At 44.8% G+C, this 19,730-nt stretch overlaps 1 protein-coding gene across 5 annotated transcripts in view; it reads right to left on the bottom strand.

Annotated features, from left to right (window-relative positions):
- Positions 1 to 3,215: 3,215 nt before the first annotated feature.
- Positions 3,216 to 19,730, bottom strand: part of LOC135396640 (homeobox protein Meis1-like) — a 184,784-nt gene continuing 168,269 nt past the window's right edge. For 4 of the 5 annotated variants that reach the window (XM_064627721.1, XM_064627717.1, XM_064627716.1 and 1 more), the window contains 3 exons: positions 10,216 to 10,274; positions 8,825 to 8,920; positions 3,216 to 6,907 (listed from right to left, as the gene is read on the bottom strand). In XM_064627721.1, the coding sequence (XP_064483791.1) occupies positions 6,687 to 6,907; positions 8,825 to 8,920; positions 10,216 to 10,274 (376 nt within the window). In that variant the 3' untranslated portion in view covers positions 3,216 to 6,686. The remainder of the gene's footprint in view (positions 6,908 to 8,824; positions 8,921 to 10,215; positions 10,275 to 19,730) is intronic. The other variant, XM_064627720.1, reaches the window with a different exon arrangement.

Here is a 19,730-nt window from a genome sequence, read left to right as displayed (position 1 = left end):
TTGCGGTGCTGGTTATCAGAGGAGAATGCGCGCTGAACTCTGATAATTCCCCTCCCTTTCGAGTTTCTTTCCTCCTCCCATTTACACGTGCTCAAATGTACAGTCGGCTTTCCTACATGCGGAAGTGTCGATAGGCTAAGCCCTCTTTAAGTGTGATGTCTCACATTTTAGTCGCACTTTGATGCCCTCGGGAACAAAATTGGCTCGCTACAAAACCAAGAAATTCACTTTAGGTTCCAAAAATGGTTCCCCTAATTGTGAAACTGCAGTGGAAAATTACCTAAAGCGGATATATTTTGATGTATAAGACTGTGAAATCATGATGGAGCGCGAATTCTACTTCTGTCCCATTGAGTACAATGTGTAAGATTTCAAACGCCGGGGGAACAAAAGCCTTTATAGATATACGGATAATTCCTTTCCGGCATAATTCCTTGTATATACATCTCACAGGATCCAACGGCGAACCAGTGAAAAGTGTGGGCGTTCTCCGTCAAAATGAAATTATACGTTTCTTATGCATTGCGTCTATGGGTGTAATACAGGCGAAGCACGCTTTAAGTTTTTGTCCGGGAATCTTGGGCATGGTGCTTGATGACCCGTGTAGCATATCTGCTGGTTTTGCCTGAGCCATGGCCAGAACACTCGGCAGAGCCTTTTTAGTGCAACAATAATGACAGCCTTTGCAGACAACACCATTGCGCTTTTGATGAGAACAAAAATAAAAAATAAAGGAACACGCCACCACTCGCTTACTTCTATTTCTCCTATCGCACTTAATGAAACAATCACGCAATATTTCAGTTTGTGCCTGCTCAAAAGCCAAGTTCCTTTCGCCTCAAGGTAATCAAGAACCCGAGGTGGTTTATTTTTCAGTTTCTTTTTCGGAATAGCAAGCTGGCAATAGCCTGACTTTCATTTCCTTTTTCTTTTTTCCTTTTTTTTTCACTCTATTAAACATACCCCCCCACCCCCACCCACCCACCCACCCGAGGTGGCTTTCGCACATGCGTTACGCAGTCCACAGCCATCGGAGTGCAGCGGACGAGTCGCCTTTCTGCCTTGAGAGACTTCCGGTACCCCTGCCAAAGGAAGAACCTTAGCGTAGAAACGGTGGAGAAATGCGTAGATATTATTGTCGCAAACCTAACTGAATAATGGACTTGGCCTCACAATATATCCCTGTGCTCTGATTAACCTGACAGGTCGAAACGAGCTTATTTGCCCGCGATGAATTCAGCACTACTCCACTTTGCTGCATGTACCTTGTATTGACAAAAACTTCATGGACGTTGAACATATTTTTCTTACTACATCTTACCTTAACTTACCTTTATGAAATACTCAGTGTGTCACGGCTGGGATGAGGATATGAACTCTGCTGAGCGCCGGGCCCTTCAATATGGCCATGCCCATCTATAAGGTCCATATGCTACACTAAAGACGATGCAAAAAGAATGATAACTAAACTCAGGAAGAAAATGCGCAACGGGTCCTGGCTAATTTTAGCTGCAGGGACTTCGTTGTTGTACAAAGTTGACCCTGAGCTGAGTACCTCCATCCCCCCCCCCCACACACACACATACATAGGCTACGCGTCTGAATGTCTCGTACAGCTCCTGGATTTTATGTAAACTTGATAGGTCTACAACAAGTAGTATGTATCCTAGGCAAACAAGTAGTATGTATAAGTAGGGTTCCGGGTTTTCGGAGATTATTTTTTGGCATATTCGGAGGGTGTTTTTCGGAGTTTATAATCCCCGGGAATTCGGAGTTTTTCTGGGTTTATTTTCTGCAGCTGAGCTAATATTTAAAATTCAAAGCTATAGCTGTGAAACGGCATACTTACAGAAAGAACGACACCTTACAAAAACGCTTACTGCTGAGCGGCACGACCCATGACGTACAGACCACGTCATCTCTTTTTGCGATCACCTGGCGACGTGATCGTCTCGAAATATGGATATTCTTCGACACTGCGTCCCATCTTACTGTCTGAGTTCCAACAACTAGTCGCGCTTCCTAGATGACAGTTTGTGTGTTATCTGTGATCCACTCTGAGGAGGAGGGGAAGCATGATTCAGAGAAAATGGGAAAGAGAAACCCGAGATTCTGGATATTTTCCCTGAGATTTGCGAAATAGCCGAAATGACCCCAAAATATCCTCACCTCGGGTAGAATATCTACGATACGATCGGCCATCCCGTCATAAACGGAAACGGACTCCGTCAATCAGGCTTTTCTTGCTGAGCTCTCGGTTACTGGAGCCCCCCAAAAGCTGAGCTTTTCGGATAAATCCGAATTGCTTTAATATTATCGGCGTCGGTTTTTCGGATTTTTTCGGACAAATCCTAAACCCCGGAACCCTACGTATAAGACACAGAATAAATACTCCTCTTGGCTTCCCACGTACTAGGACAGTCGCAGTGTCCCGAAAGCGACTTCAGCTCGTCCGGATGCCAGCTGGAGTTCGTCTAGAGCTGCACCAAGAAGCTATATTGCAAGCACTGGTGCGGTTTCTTGAGGCTACTCCACTGGAAGGTATGCTTTGTCCGCTACGTACTTACGTGAATGGCGGTCACTCTGTTTTCTGCTGGTGATTCCAGGTGATTCCCGTCGTTTGAACTTTCACCCTCTCCTACTACTACTTTCCTCCTCCTTTTCTACATTGTTTTTCCCTGTTTTTATTCCCATTTTCACTACTTCTCATCTTCTTTCTAAAAGGGTACTAAAACATTTCTCCTTTTTTGAAACTTTCGAGAATTTTTTGCATTGTAGTGCCCCTTTAATCCAATGCTGGTGTACTGGTATGGACAGTCCAACTCACGATCCACATCTTTTATTTCTGTCATCATGATCATCATCGTCATCATCTTATGAATACTGAAAGGAAGCGCAAAGCCTTCAACGTTAACGCCAGCCACAAAATGAGGATGACGGGCTGTGTCCACCTTCTCGTAGCTCTAGGGTATCTGTTACTTGCAAGATTCCAAAAGCTGTTACTTCTAAATTGATTAGGAACAAGAAAAGAGACTCGAGCTTTTTTTTTCATGATTTATTTCACCATCATGTAAGACTTCTACATAGCAAAGAACACCAATGTATCAGCAGGGAGACAATCATTGAGACTCATTCAAGAAATTGTACCAAGAAAAAACTAAACTAACACGCGCGCCAAAATACTCTAGGACAACAACAATTAAAACAGCTGCGACAAAGTAACACAACGGGATGTTTATTCTGCGAACAAAAAGTTCCTTTCCTTCCAAAATTGTCTATGTACACTTACAAATAGAGGATGTGTGCTAGGCGCGTATCAAAACGAAAGGGCCAAACAAGGAATAGATAGAACGAAAGGATTGTCCGTCAATCCGCTAAATACGTATAACGTTGTCTTGTTGTGGTGGCTCCATGGATACATTCTTTTAAGGCGGGTCGCGCCTTTTTCCGTATTCGCCCACTGCACGGAGTGGAATATGCAAAGGATTCAGGTGGCATGGGTAGCACTTGCACGGTTAAAAGCAAAAAAAGACCATCGTGATCCATTTTCTGATTAGGATCCAATCACTAGCGCCATCTTCGCGAAAAGCGTAAAATCAAACGCCGCCACGCGGAGGAACCGTCATATTGTAAAGGTCACAATATTACCGGTCAAAGTAAAAGCCTCATATCGGAAGCCGCTAGTTAGGAAGGAGACTGGGCGCAGGGATTTCAGACTTCCACTTTCACTTAACGCTAACGGATCGCCGGATTTTTCATTTTTCGCCACAATAGTACTGGCTATGGCGAGAAAATCAGTCGCCATCCTGACGGACCCAAGGGAAAACTACCACGAACGAATGAGGTGGCGTGGAAGTCTAACATGCTGGTCAGGACTCGATATGTAAAAATATTCCATGCTTCAACATTACCTTGGTAAAAGTTTAGAAATAAAAAAGAAAATGTGCGTTTCCTGACATGGTTATCCCGATCCGGCAGGTAAGTCAGATCGTGTAAACCAGATCAGAACGCGTGTATCCAGATCGTAACATTTTAACGGCTCAATGTTGACGCTTGAAACTTTCATATGACTGTTCCTCTACGCGGAAGTGTTTGATCCAGGAAGTGGTATGATATACACCAGATCTTGGATCAATCCTGGATCCTTACGGCTGCCGAATTTCCTCCATAGATTTGTCTTCGTCTTCATGCCTTTTTTGTTTCCTTACTTTCCGTTTTCGGTACCTTCTACGTTACTCTCTACACAAGAGAACTTTCAAAACTAATTGTTAAGTGGCAAAGTGTTCCATCGCACCTGCTTTGTCCTTTGTCCACAAGGTTGAGTTGAAGCAGACATGCTTGAGCGCCAATATCAAAGAAGATCGTGCTCGCACGTGAAAGACTCTCACAACGTAACGCAATGCGAAGCAATGCGAGCTTTTCCGTGGTGTCTACGCCGTGTTCGTAAAGGGTGGATAATGCTGATGACATGTACGGTGATCACGTGGTTGACATGATAACACGACGCTTGCTAGCTGAACCGCTTCAAGTTCACAGCATGAGTACCGCTTTGCGGAGGGGGGGGGCAGTTGTTAGTTGATCGCGCAGCAGTGAAAACATTGTCCGGTCAGAAAGGGATACGTATACAACTTGTGAACCGTACAGTAAAGACACACAAAAAATATACCCTGCAATGAACGCAGCAACAGGGAGCCTCTATTAGGTTGAGCGAACAGCTCTAAGAATTCCCCTCCAGTCTGTCCAGATGGATAGATGGATATCCCAACAGGATACAGTTTAACCGAAACACTTTATCTCTATGCTTCTCCTATTGTATCGCCTTCGATTTGACCCCCTGTTGTCGCGGTGAACATTTTATATCAGCACAGACACACTCTTTACGGTGTTAGGTTTCGGGCAGAGAAAAAATGTACCGAACACTGACACCTACATGCACGTATACGCACGTAACAAAGAAAAAAAACGCACAGGAAAGAGAGAAGGTATGACACACCGACTATGTACAAGTGCAGGATGCACGCGTTGTCGTCTTGGATTAAACCCACATAAGGAAACCTCGTTCGTAAGCCAACCTTTCTCAAATGTCGTGGAAATCACAAAAGAAGAAAGGGTGGATGGGGAAGGGAGACAGCAATTATGCTGTCATGTGGCTCCGCACTGCGGCGCCACCACGCGCTTAGCGGTAGTGACGGAGGAGCATCAAAAACAGCAACCACTGGGTGAAATATTATAAACTATTATATTTATATTTATATATATATAACTAGAGATGCGATTATTTTTTCTCTGCTCTTCGCTTTCTTTGTACATACGTATCTTAGTTGCCAGTACGAGCGAAAGGGGACTCTGAATAAAAAAATAAAATAAAAAACGGCTCTCTACAGTGTTTGTGTGAGTGAAATTCAGCCGCTGCATTACATGTGAGAATCACACGAACGAATCGGGAAAACAAAGTCACGTGCTACGTGCTACGACTTGGTGTGAAGATATGACAAAAGAAAAATGTGAAGGACATACTGGTGGCGCCCTCACAAGTGTCATCTTTCCTTCTTCAGACTGTCCTTTTAAGACAAAACATTGAAATAGAGAAATATGGACGTACTAACCAAGAGTCACCGGATGAGAAAAGGGCGTTTTTCTCCCTCTCCACACTTGACGAGGTAAACAGCGGCGATGATAATTAGGTTGGAGGATTGAAGATCCTGTCGTATCATCGCGAGTGCTTTACGTATACGGTTTGTGGTCCATATATTTATGTATACATGTATGAGGGTATACCCCGAGACCCCAGGAGGCTTCAAACCATCGTAACGAATACGATCCCCGTCGTACACGATGTCACAAAGTGTGCATATGCTAATGTGTTCGCGTGGTTCGCGTGACTATTGGGTTCAACCGAGGAACATAAAAGTGCCACACTTTGTGCGACCCGTGTCGCATTCATGCGAATTATTGTGACAGATATACAAAAAACAAAAAGAAAGAAAGAAAAAAAAAGAACGTCGTTTTCGCGTTTAATTCGCGACTCGCGGTTTAGAAAAAATATAAAGAAGGGGGTCTACGGCTCCTCTTTGCGGGAACGCTCGTCTTGCGGTCTCTATTTGAATATAAAATAATCCGGATCGCAGTGACAACTTAGAACCTATGCTTGACTGGTACCGTGCAGAAGGTCGCAGTTGAAAGTGACAGGAGAAAAAGATTTTGCCCTCGAAAATCAGTGCGCCGCTGAGGTGTATTCAGAATCCATTTAGACACGTGCGGGGCACTTCAGCGCCATATGGACAGTACAGAAAAGTACACACAAATTGCATCGTAGGCTCCACCTCGAATTTTTCCTCAGCTTGGGTTGCGTTGGAACAGACGAGCACAAAAGACAGTGTTGAACAACTCAATCGCACAAAAAAGGCACACCGGCAGACTGCGATGTAGATGCACTACTCTGCGCTGGTTGTGCCTAGATGGGGGCGCCACTTGGCAGCGGACCTTGTAATCTTAGTGCGTCGGCATACCTTCTTGGAGGAACATTCAAAGAAGAAGGAACATAATGAATTTGGCATATAGAGACCGCAGTTTTTCATGAGCGTCATGAGTTCGTAGGAGGATCGTAAGAAGAGGAGGTGCACCGAGGACGAGGGCTACGAAGAGAACGCCACACGGCCTTGAAGCAACGCGGCTGGCATCCCATTTTAGCTGGCGTGTATGTCCATGATGTGCTGTCCATCATAAGGGGAGCTCTGAGGTGGCAAACCGGGGTGGCCCATTGGTGCCATCATCATGGCGTGGGGGTGACCCGGTAGGAGCATGGCCTGGGGCGGCGACCGCAGTTGCGACATCTGCGGGTAGCTGCCCATGCCGCCCATGGGGCCCATCCCCATAGAAGACTCACTGCACGACAGGTTCTGCATCCCTGCGGTGGAACACACTCCTGTTAGATAGTCATAAGGGCAGGTGACAATAATGTCTGTCTTTGCGTGAATTGCTTCGACTGGCGACGTATGTATAGAGTTTAGAATGACGTGTCCTTTGTCGAAGGGGGTTAATTCGCGGACAAACGAAATGTCTGTGTAGTAAACTATTCGGCACATCGCAATTAACTTCTGAAGGGCCATAGTAGCAGCATTAAAGGGGCACTAAAATGCAAAAGCAACTTGCTCTCAAATGATTTCATTTGGTATAATGCAAGCGAAATTAGTTCACACACACTCTTAAAAATGAACTTCACCGCATAGCACGCTCTTAGCCAACCATTATCTCGAATGATATCGCTATGTGCCCTGATTTGTTCAAAGCGGTAGGCGTACGCCTTCTCTGTGACACTTATGCGGTTCATAATTGTCACAAAAATGGCGTACGCTTCCCGTTTTCAACAAATCAGGGCAGATAACGATATCAATCGAGATGATGGTTGGCTAGGAGCGTGCTATGCGGTGAAGTTCATTTTTAAGAGTGCAGCGCTACCGTTTAGAAGAAAAATGCAATGAAAACAGAGCCATCTTTGGCGGCAACGAGTGGTATCCCCAGGAGGCAAAGATTGGCGGCATCCAATGAGACAGCAGGAGAAGTGCGCGCATAGCTATCGTGGGCGTGTGGATTTGGAACGGGTCCAATCGTTGTATTGAGTATATGCACGGCATGATGCGCACTGCAGCATTTTTCAATACCGATTCACGAATTGTAGCCCACAACAGTTCTCGCGAATGTTCCACTAACAACATTTATCTTCACGTCCTTCGGACAGTGACGCCAGTTCGCTTCGCGACGCGCACTATGTTTTTCACCGGGACTGCTCCACGGCGTGGCACGCGCAGCATGGACTTTAATCATCGATGCACGAGCTGAAACGACGTTGACTGCTTAGCGCAGAAGCAAGAAAGAGCCCGGTATAATTTCGATTGTAGTTCCGTAACGGAATCAAAGTTTTGAATTATGATAACAAGTTCGAAATTAACATAACGTGTAACGTAATTTGAAGTGAACTTGTTTTTGCATTTTAGTGGCCTTTAACATAATACACTCTTTAAAATGAACTTCACCGCATAGCACGCTCCTAGCCAACCATAATCTCGAATGATATCGTTATCTGCCCTGATTTGTTGAAAACGGTAGGCGTACGCCTTTTTTGTGACAATTATGAACAGCATAAGTGTCACAAAAAAGGCGTACGCCTCCCGTTTTCAACAAATCAGGGCAGATAACGATATCATTCGAGATTATGGTTGGCTAGGAGCGTGCTATGCGGTGAAGTTCATTTTTAAGAGGGTACTTGTAGCGAGAAATGTTACGATGAAATAGCTCTCGTTTTGAGAGGGCCAGCATGCATAAATGTTAGTTTTTTTCTCGACAGAAGAAAGCAGGAAGAAATGCTGCTGGACACTCCGCACTGGTGGCTGACAACACATTTCCCGAGCACGCGTAGCAGCTCAATGCTTTGTCGTATACTTTCCGCAATCACGTTTATGTACGCCTGATTTGCACCGATGACTGAATTGGTGGTGGTGGTGTGCTCGACCAATATCCGTATCACGGTAATTGAGATGGAATGAGAAGTTCGCTAAACTTCGCGACCTAGCCCTTTATTATCCTTCGATCTTGCATGAAATGATACTGTACTGACCGTCGTAATGTTTCGAGACAAAGCAGCAAAATTAATGGAAGTGCGAGTATGAGGCCCGATTCTACGGCTACACTGCAACAGCAATACAACAGCAAGACATAACCAGGAAGAAACCAAAATTAGAACAGAAGGAACATAAAGAGAGTGCACTGGCAGTGTGAAAGAGATAGGAGGAGCGGCATTCTGATTGGCTTTCCATTCCTGACTGACCTGGTGGCCTAATGTGCATCTGCGGACTGCCGTCCATCATGTATCCCATTCCACCGTCAGGTCCATACGCCGCACTTGCGCCTCCTATCGTTCCACCTGCGCCAGCAAAAACGATAACCAAAGGCTCGTCAGCTGTTCACCTGCCAAGCTCCTCTCCTATAGTTGCATATTTTACGATGGCAACCGCATCAAATGTTGCTGCAGACACGCGGAAACACGGCGCCCGAGATCGTTGATTTCGTTACGGGAGGATTCGAAGATTGTTTTAGTACGGCGCTAAGAATGCGATACGGTAAGAGAGCGCTGTTACAAAAACGATGCACGATTTCTACATGTGTTTGTGGTACACTCCCTTTCGCAGACGCGCGGCTCCGAATAAATTATCGACGAGAAAGACATTGGAAATTAACCGAACGTTACTGGTGTGCAGGCTGACGCGAAGGTTGCCGCAGTAAAAAAGAATCGACGCCACGTTAGGCTTAATGAGTGAACCCATTTCCGAGGGTTATCAATCACGCGGATGTCAATGTCAGCCGAGACAGAAACAAAAACAGAAACGAAAACGAAAGGAGACATTTCTTTGGTCCCGATCGACTGCTCCAGTGTGAGAAGTCGACCATGCGAACAAAGAGTAGGAACTTTGGGGAACATTTCTGTTTCTTTTTTCGCGGCTTTTCTTGTCTTTCTTTCCGGGGCCTGTCTAAGAGGCAAGTTTCGCTACAAGTAATGGACCGTGAATTCTCCAATTTCCTAATGGCATTCGCGAAGAATACACCAATAGAGCGACTCGAGGTATATCCGTCCTAGAGCTTGCGTTCTTTATAGTGCGTGTTCACGTTCACTAAGCGAGTGGTAGGCAACACTGGTAAGAAGGTGTCAGTTAGGGGTATTCACTCGTTTGTGGTACACTTGCGGGTCTGCAGTCTAACGCGCACTGCTATCGAGGGTTGCCGTTACGTCAATCAGTACGTCAACGAGGCGGAAAGCCGGGTCTTCGCAAGAGCAATTAGGATAATGCACGCTATCGAAAGCATCACTATACGGGCCTTCAAGATGAAGGGAATATGAACTTATCCGCAAGTCACAAACAAATGTTACCACTTGTGACCAAACGAAAGATACTGATTCACAAATACTTATAAACTAATGACGGTTACCGTACTAAAGTGAAAAAACTGCTAACTTACTTTATATATTGTTTACATAGGCATTATTACGAGCTTATGACACTCTGGAACAACGGACGAGCAAAACAAAACAAGATGCAGCAACACAAATGAAACAGAATTAGAAGAAAACTGAAACGTCCGACATTCATATGCAACTTTTTCTTCTATGTGTAAGAGTTTCACTTATTCGTTAAATGAATGAGGAAGGGAAAGTGCACTCACCCGCTCGATTAGATTGATCGATCATTGGTTGCACGATTCGCCGCCTCGCGTTAATGAACCTGAAAAGAAAGAAAGTTTCCGATCAATACTGATACTCGATCAATATTGGGATATGTAGGCGAGGTTGTTGAACGTACACTGCCAACCAACTGCATACGTTCACGTTTAAGCGCACCATGCTCCCTTTCCTCTGTTATTATTTCCGTGTTGGAACGCTGAGATCGCCATAAGAATATAAGTGCACGTTCCCATACACTCTTAAAAATGAACTTCACCACATAGCACGCTCCTAGCCAACCATCATCCCCAATGACAACGTTCTCGCCCTAGATTTGTTGAAAACGGGAGGAGGAGCCTATTTTGTGCCGTGCATAATGAGCACAAAATAGGCTCCTCCTCCCGTTTTCAACAAATCAGGGGCGAGAACGTTGTCATTCGGGATGATGGTTGGCTAGGAGCGTGCTATGTGGTGAAGTTCATTTTTAAGAGTGTACTTGTGCAAATGCACACTCTTAAAAATGAGCTTCACAGCATAGCACGCTCCCAGCCAACCATTATCTCGAATGATATAGTTATCTGCCCTGATTTGTTGAAAACGGGAGGCGTAGGCCTTTTTTGTGACACTTATGCTGTTCATAATTGACACAAAAAAGGCGTACGCCTCCTGGTTCCAACAACTCAGGGCAGATAACTATATCATTCGAGATGATAGTTGGCTAGGAGCGTGCTATGCGGTGAAGTTCATTTTTAAGAGTGTATAAGAAGAGACTATCGTTTACTTAGAAAAGCAGCTGTGGGTAATAGGTCGACTTTTTTTTTTCTTTTCGGAATAGCTAGCTTGTTGCAAACTGTCTCCACCTGTCTTCATTGTCACCAACACAGTGCAGAACAATATACGGGGCTTTTGCCGAGTACTACTCATATCGACATACAGAAACCCTCCGAAAAAACGAATGTTATAAAATACTTCACTGACTGAAAAATATTCCATACAACATTGTTTTTTGTACCGTACACAATAACCCTCCCTATTCTGAGAATATCCTGATACATTTTGTGTAATGTAATGCATCTGCTCCATTGGAGCTTTGACCTCGTCGGGTTCAGGTAAAGTGACTTTTTCTCTCTGCTCCCAATCACTCCTGCGATTAAATAACTAAATAAATATATGTTATTGGGAATACGTCTGATTTTGCCCTCAACCTCTCTTTCATCGCAGCACTGAACATAACAGCACGCAAGTGTTATTTTACAACAGCGTTCTATACTACTTAATGCATTCACAACAACTTGCACACATTAAAGAAGTGAATTGAATATTGGAAGTTGGAGAAATCCCTTTGCTGTGCCTTATAATGCCAGTTAGGAAAACTCACCAGCAGTGGCATTCTTCAACTAGCTTTATTGAAGTGAAGTGTGCAACTGGGCGTTTTGAATCTTGTGTACGTATATATACAGGGTGTTTCAGTTACATCCCCGGGCTAAATAATTCGCGAACCGGTGCACCAATCGAAGTACTTCCTTTTTTACAAGTATCTGTCCGATACCGCCTACAAGCTGTGCACCGTGTGAATGAGTGGGAGGCGCTCATTATTTAAATAAAAATGCAAATGAGCTTCGTCAAAAAACATTATTTCTAAAGCAGGGCGCCGTCGGTATAAAAATGGGTACTACCCCTTTTGGGACCTTCATGTGGACAACTTTTAGAGAGAAATCTGCAACAGAAGTGGGTCATTTGTTGCAGTAATTAATTGGTTTCAGTTTACATATTTTTGTCGCGGCTGGTCGCGGTGAAGCGCGAAAGGACGCTTTTCCACTCAGTTGTCCACCAATGAATTACGTCCTTACAACAATGAATTACGCCAATGAATTACACCAGTGAATTACGCCCTTTTGCGCTTCGCCGCGACCAGCCGCAACAAAAATATGTACCAACAAAACCAATTAATTACGGCAACAAATGACAAGCTTCATTGGCAGATTTTTCACTAAAAGTGTCTACTGAAGTTCCCAAAAGGGGTAGTACCCATTTTAATGCCGACGACGCCCTGCTTTAGAAGTTACGTATTTTCACGAAACTCATTTGAATTTTTATTTAAATAATGAGCGCCTCCCACTCATTCACACAGTGCGCAGCTTTTAGGTGGTATCGGACAGATACTTGTAAAAAAAGAAAGTTCTTCGATTCGTGCACCCGTCCGAGAAGTATTTAGCCCGGGGATTTAACTGAAACACCCGGTATACTTCTATGTTTAATTGTCTCCTCTACTACCAAGTTAAAGAGACGATTTGAACTAAGTAGAACTGCGGACATTTTGGGGCAACAACAATGCGCTCAGACAATGCGCTCAGAAATCCTGAAGAAGGCGGGGTACATATGGCGTCGCCATATTAGACAAGGCAACCCAAGCCTTCTAAATGAGCGATTATTGTGTCGTAGGAGGGAAGAGATCGCTTCATGTCAACACACTCCCGTAGTCATCAACACCGACGCCGAATTAAGCGTGCACGACAAAATACAAAGATGTACAAGTTGTAAGGCACACTGTATTCCTAACATCGTTCTCTCTGTGAAAAGAGAAAGATGAGCCGTCCGCCATGAATATACCTTCCTGGTGCCTGCTAATGACCATGCTTCCCCGTCTTCCCCTAAGTGGAAAGGGGGCGCAAATCGTCTTTCGAAACATTCCCCTTCTCTCGATGGTCTACAATATGAACCTCAGGTTCGACTGTGATGAATGAGATCGGTGTGGACGTTGACTTATGGAAGTGCGATAGCAGGCCACCCTTCTTCCAATGGATTTTTGAAAACGGTTCTCTCTGTGGACGGGAAGCGGCTAATGGTTTTCTGAGCTGCCCCCAATCGCTTGTTTCGTAGCTGCGGGTTATTCCTAATTGTTCTTGGCTAAAGGAAAGATTTGAGTGCTAGGCCTTAGTAGGGCCATACAAGTGCGATAGCCCCCAATACATTTGCTCGAGAACTGAAAATTGATGGCTTAGTGTATCTTTCTTCTCTTTTCCTGGCAGAAATTTGCTCATACGTACGCCATACCATACTCTTCTTTTTTCTTTCCCAGTAACACAGATATAGCTGCGCGACATACAGTTTGTGTTCCAGTTTGTGTTCCACAACAAAAACAAATACATGTAGCAACCATGGAAGCAACAGGGAAGTAATTTGCCCTTTAATTTGTGGTTCGCCACTCCAGGGCACATTGGTTAGTATGATGTATGAGACGATGAAGTGATGGGGTGATAGGTGAATAGTCATACACCATCCAATTCTTTGGTGTGACATGAAGCCCTCATGTCCATATGGTGTATTTGGAAGTTCTGCGTTTTTCTACTTTGTGGGCGTCTAACAAACAGCCGCCACTGGGCGCAATACAGACAAGGGTACATTGTGACAATATTGATGACGATCCTGCAATGGCGTCCCACATAAGTACATTTATTGTTATGAGAGGTTGATATAAGACAAATATTCACATTTACGAGTGTGAGACACTCTGAGAGTAACTTCGGGAAGACACAAAGAAATGTGCGAAGCACGGTCCCCATTTACTAAGCGGCAACCGAATGTGAGCTATTCAAAATTTCAACGTGCGAGTATTGTAGTTATTACACTGCATTAAACACACGATGTAAGCGCAGGAAGAGCTATGATGGGGTGTATCGCATACCGTCACTGCCTCCGTGCTCTGCAAACGAGCCTACGCAGGAGGATAATTCCTAGTAAGACTATATCGTCTGCCATGCACTTCCCACATACGCTGCGTACGCAGGGAGAGCGGGGAAGAAAACGCTGGGTGTAACATGAAGCTAGTAACAGGAAATGACATCACGGACCCTCTGCTCGCTAAAATTAGTGTCGACAGCATTCGTCATATTGTTCACGAAGTTTCCACCACCCACCGCCAGGGCGCACTCCGGCAGGGATGCGCTTCAGTATATTTTGTCCCGTGCCCACAGGCAACGATGTGACAACTAGCGCGCTCTATATATTAGTCGGTGACAAATGGTATTTGGGACGGGTCGTGTTATCACTCAGGGCGGACGATGTACTGCACGTGGGGCAGGAAATACGGTGCCAGAGTTGGCTTCAAAAAATAGCGGGGAAATATTAATCAGGAGGAGAAAAGCGCTGGAAGCGCCCCGGGCGACGACTGCCTTCACCAAAGAAGATAAAGCTATGGTATAGCACATGAATGAAAAGACACGTACTTCGTACCACATGCGGGGTTTCATTTTGCGGACGTATCTACCAAGACCAGGTAGGAAAAGAGGCGAAACATGTTGGGGAGATCAGTCACAGGTCACGTGACACCATGCAACGCGGTCAATCGCATCAAAAGAACACGAACAAGGAGGTGGAAACCTGTTTCGGAACTTTCGATTAAAGAAGGGCGGTTGATGAAAAGGCACCAGAAGTGAGGGTCCAACCCACGCCCTCCCATTTCCTTTAATTTTCTTTAATCGATATATGCAACCGGGTGCAGCGAGGTTTCACGTGTTGTGTTCGTCCTTACCTTTTTTCGGTGCCCACTACTACGTCTGGAACTTTCCACTGACCCTGTATTCACATCCCCACGGAATATTGTAGTGGAAGAAATAGCAAAAAAAAAAAAAAACGCTTACGGGACAGAAGCTCCATTGCGTGTTATGTTTGCGCGTTCGCACGGATATCGGAAATGACGTACTGCATACTTAGCAGACGACACTATTCGCGTCTTTACCTGTCGTCTGCTACGGAGTATCTTCTCGCTGCGCCGCAGGATATTCCCCAAGGTTAGCAGTGCACGAAACACAACACGTTTAGAATCTCGCGCTAACGTGGCAGCAGGAAGTTACGACGTTTCTCGCATCTTCCGCTGAAGTATTCTGCGGAATCTCCCTCGTGTGAATACACGGATGACCGTGCTCCAATACGTTTACTATTGTCCCGTTGAATGAAAAAAGAAAATGCTTTTTAGGAGACATTCTGGCACGAATCATCTTCTCCGCTTTCCGCTTTCAAAGAGACCAAGTGCGGGGCTCCCTTGATTAGCATAACGGAACAATGGCGGTGGATCGATAATGAGCTCTTGCAGAGTACTGCACGCATAACATCTAGGTGCGCTACATAACTTCATTATCTTTGTCGAAAAGTGAAAAATCCAGCGATCAAATGAGCGTAGATTGAAGGAGAAGCTTCAGGTCGAGAGTCGCCAATATTACGAATTACAGGGATTGTTTGTTCAAAATATCGGCGGCTCTTGACTTGAGGCTTCTGCTTCAATTCAGTATCTTGGGTACTTTAGACGATCAAAGCCAACGAAACAAGAAGATACTCTGAAATTATTTTCAGATACTTTAATATTGGTCGTTATTAATCTAATGGCCTGCGCGCCGTAGATTAGGCGACTCCTGTTGTTTAGCAGAATTTTAGAGGTTAAGGCTTATATCTGTCCACAGCTCCGCATTATTTATCGAAACAAACACTTTTAGAATGCGTGCAAATTGTAGGAACATATATTTAGCATTCGTTGTATATGGAGTGGTTTTAGTTCTCTGTGTTCAGTTGTGGTGTTATTACGGCGATGTTTCCTGAAGGAAATAATAAAGAAGTTACGCAAAGTATCTCTCCAATTCACTGGTGGGATGACCATCTAGAACCAAGAGAGAGTCTTAAGTTATATTGCGATACGAAAGAGTCGAGACGCCATAAGGGTGGAGAGAGAGAGAGGTCTCTTCCCCTCATCACGCAAATTGCAAAATCGATGGCCGAGCTTCCCGGACTCTCCAAAATAAAAATGATCAAATCCCATAATGCCTCTCGAAGTACAATAGGGACAGAATGAGGCTGGTGGCAAATTCAGCCAGGAAAGCTGCTTCACTGTACTTGCGACAGTATACAACAATATGTACTTGCTCTGTTTCTTTTTTTTTTTTTTTTCTTATGGCCAGTTAACCGGCAAAATAAGAATAATAGTTCAGTTACGTTGTCAAAACACTCTTCGACAAGATGGTATCGCTGAGATATCACTTACACTACTGAGAAATGAAGCTCCTATTTTCTTTGCACGTGTCTTTCTAAAGTTCTGTTTTCCACTTTCTGCACATGTCCGTAAGACCGGTCGCAATTTGCTTAACGAAACCTGTGAAATAGCTACTACCGCTGACTGTGTGACGAGCAGAAACTTCGTGACATCCTGTACCGGTCGCAGACTGCGTCTTTCTGTTCCTATAACCACCTATATTACTACACGCAGACTCTGCCGCAACTCACGTGAAGCATGCACTCAGGGGGAGTAAGGATAAGGGTCCATTTTAAGGGCTCTTTCAAGCGCGACACCTCGAGGCAGTGGAGCGAACCTCCCACATCCTCCAAAGGGTGTTCATCCTGACTCACACACAAAAGCTGTCATAAAAGAGGTATCCTTATTCGTTGTCGGCTTAGAGACATCTTTTTTTTTTCGATTCAACAAAATTATCTTTTGTCAAAATCATAATAAACCGAATATTACAACGCGGACGACTGCGCATCGATTTTGTGTCGTCTGCTGGTGCAGCATATTAAAATGTGTGGGGACGTGGCCAGAGACTCTTGCTTGAGCAGCCTGGCGCGAGAAGACAGCTTATTATCTCCGTGTCAAACGGAATAACATGACGTCTGGTGCAAAATGGTATCTTCCACTGCATTGTCTTTTGAGTTTCTAGTAGCTGTATCTTTTTATCGAAAGTAAATGGGGAAACTACAATAAAGCGCCAGACGATATCTCGCGAACAATGCAAAGGGACAATACGGACAATATGTTTCGCCGAATTTCGTGGTGCATCTTAGAGAGCATAGAAGTTCATGAAACTTTGATGTGGTACTTGTTTATTTATTTACAACAGCTTCAGCCGCCTAAGGAATTGCAAAGCGGGCAGGCAGCTTTGCGAAACAGATGGGTGGAGTAGCTAAGATATTTCCACAGGTCCTGAAACATTTCTGCCGGAATATGCGCCCGTGCGATGCGCGTAAAATGACGTAGCAGGAGGGGGGGGATCAAGAGCGGGCTACTGAGCGTACATGTAGGTTAATGCAAATCAATGTGGAAGCAGGTTACTCACAGACAGCAGGTGTGTTTGTCTTTGTTATGTTGACAGCAACCGATTTCCAAATCAATGGTTAGAGAGGAACCCTTCTCCTAGCGATATACCATGCTAATACACAACATTCCAAACGTGTATTGTTCGTCATCTTTCAGTTTCAATGTTAAGAAATGTTGCAAGCAGTTGCCCATCCCGTGCAGCTACAAGGATACGCGCCGACGTCAATCGGATCGTTGCTCATTGTAGATGCTACGTATATATATATATACTACAAAATTTAGGTTCGAACGACCAGGATGTTGAATATAGATAGGGGAGAAAAGACACCAGAGACTGAAGTAGGGAGTAGGGGAAGTTATTTATTAAGCTGGCATTTAAACTAAGGGTCTGGGGAAGTCTACGTTTCGGCGGAAGCTCCGCCTTCTTCGGGACTTCCAGTCCCGAAGAAGGCGGAGCTTCCGCCGAAACGTAGACTTCCCCAGACCCTTAGTTTAAATGCCAGCTTAATAAATAACTTCCCCTACTCCCTACTTCAGTCTCTGGTGTCTTTTCTCCCCTATATATATATATATATATACATGTTTCCGTAAACATTGTCTTTAAAGGTGTCATAAAACAATCATAAATGCCATCAATGATGTTTACATCATTTGAGGGAATGTTGAGATTTATGTGATCTTAACTTGCTGCGGCAGCACAGTAACATTAAAGGCGGCTTCCCTGCGTACTGAGCTATGCTGCGACAGAGTACCCTTTACAGGCACCACGTCACACCGAGGGCGTTCCGCAGCGAAGGTTTGCGAACAAGATAATTATGAGAACACTTCGTCATCGGGTGTCTTCTTCCTTTGGTGACAGTTTGTCAAACAGGGGATACTAACCAGTATCCCGTCTGTGTGTCACTCGCAACGTCCGGTTGTTTCGTGGCGTCGCTTTTACGGGTCTTACGTGGCTTGAGTGCACCTGGTAAAAAGTCGTCATTTATTGCGAGTTGTTTCACTTAGTATGATAATGATAATAATAATTTAACCCGACTACTACTCATACGTTCCTGTACTGCTCACATACTTCAACCACATCTCCGCACTTTGGGAGTGTCCATCATAGGTGTCCGGCTTGAGGTCTTCGGGACGTCGGCAGCAGTTGTTGCACAGCGAGCCGAGAAGTTCAACCAGTGTCTGCTGCTGCCTGGCCATTTGGATCTGCTGCTCCTTCATGAATTGCAGAATCGTGGCTGGGTCCAGCTGACCAGGCAGCTCCGGAACCGGGGAGGGGGGCGAAGTGCCCTCCGTCGTGCGTGGTAAGAGGACAAACCGGCGAAAATAATCCAGTTTCATGTTGACCTTGCAAACAGACTTCTTGAGTAACTCATCGACGTCGCTCACCTCTGTCTTGGGGAGGAGATACTGGATGAGTTCGGGCTGTGCGCCGGGCAGCGTTATGTCCTCATCTCCAGTGACGCATTTAGGAACCAGTGGTTGTGAAGGGGTTCCTTCAAGTTTGAAACTCTACCCACATCGTTCGTAAGCTGTCGGCTGCGCCAATGTAACAGTTATTTTTCCAGAACCTTCTCGTTTATTATCTTCTACTCCCTCTTCTTCCTCGTCTCTCTCGGCTGGCTACAATATTTATACTGGGTATTACACTTATTTATACGGTATTCCACTTTAATTACACTTGTCTGTTTTTGCGTGAATCTTACTCGTAGTACGTTTTCGTTAAAGAGTGCCTACGTCTAAACGAGCTAGCCAAAGGCTGCTCTAGATCATTATATCTCAGTAACGTCGCCAGTGCCTGAGTCTCTGTCATTTTGTTTCGGGAGCCGGACATAACGCAGCCTAAAATGAGATACCGAAAAAGAGCACGTATATCTCTACCCATGTTTCTTCGACATAGATGATAAATTTATTATTCTGGAGTGCGAAAGCACGTGAAAAAAAATCATGATTCATTGCTCGTGCTGAGGTGCTCGTGATGAGGTTTGTAGTCGCAAATTATGAAATATGGTGGGTTCCGTGCTGGTAGTCGTTTTATTGAAAAACCACAGAGTAATTCATGCAGAGAAGATGCGAGGCGAACAGTTTTCTACTCACGAGTTCTGGAGTAGCATGACCCGTTTTTGTCGGGTCTCAAATCTCCATATTTTTTTATATATATCAATCAATCAATCTCAATCAGAACTCAGACTCGAAACAAGCTATTGTAAGAACAGCATACGTCTCTCAGATACCTCAGATATAGAAGCACACTCTAAGTCGCTGAACTATATCGTGTCAGTTCTTTTTCCAGAAAACGTGAGAATGCGAGAGAATCGCTGGGAACAGCCCTGCCATCTAGTGCGTGTTACGAAATGGCCCTTTCAGATGGAGCAACATGTAAAATGGCAGCAGCGGTTGGTGTCGGCAAGATGAAGGCAGAAACATTTCCCGAGCACTCTC

The sequence above is a fragment of the Ornithodoros turicata genome, chromosome 6, assembly GCF_037126465.1.
Source record: "Ornithodoros turicata isolate Travis chromosome 6, ASM3712646v1, whole genome shotgun sequence".
NCBI classification, from domain to species: domain Eukaryota; kingdom Metazoa; phylum Arthropoda; class Arachnida; order Ixodida; family Argasidae; genus Ornithodoros; species Ornithodoros turicata.
This window is presented reverse-complemented; position numbering and strand designations above follow the sequence as displayed.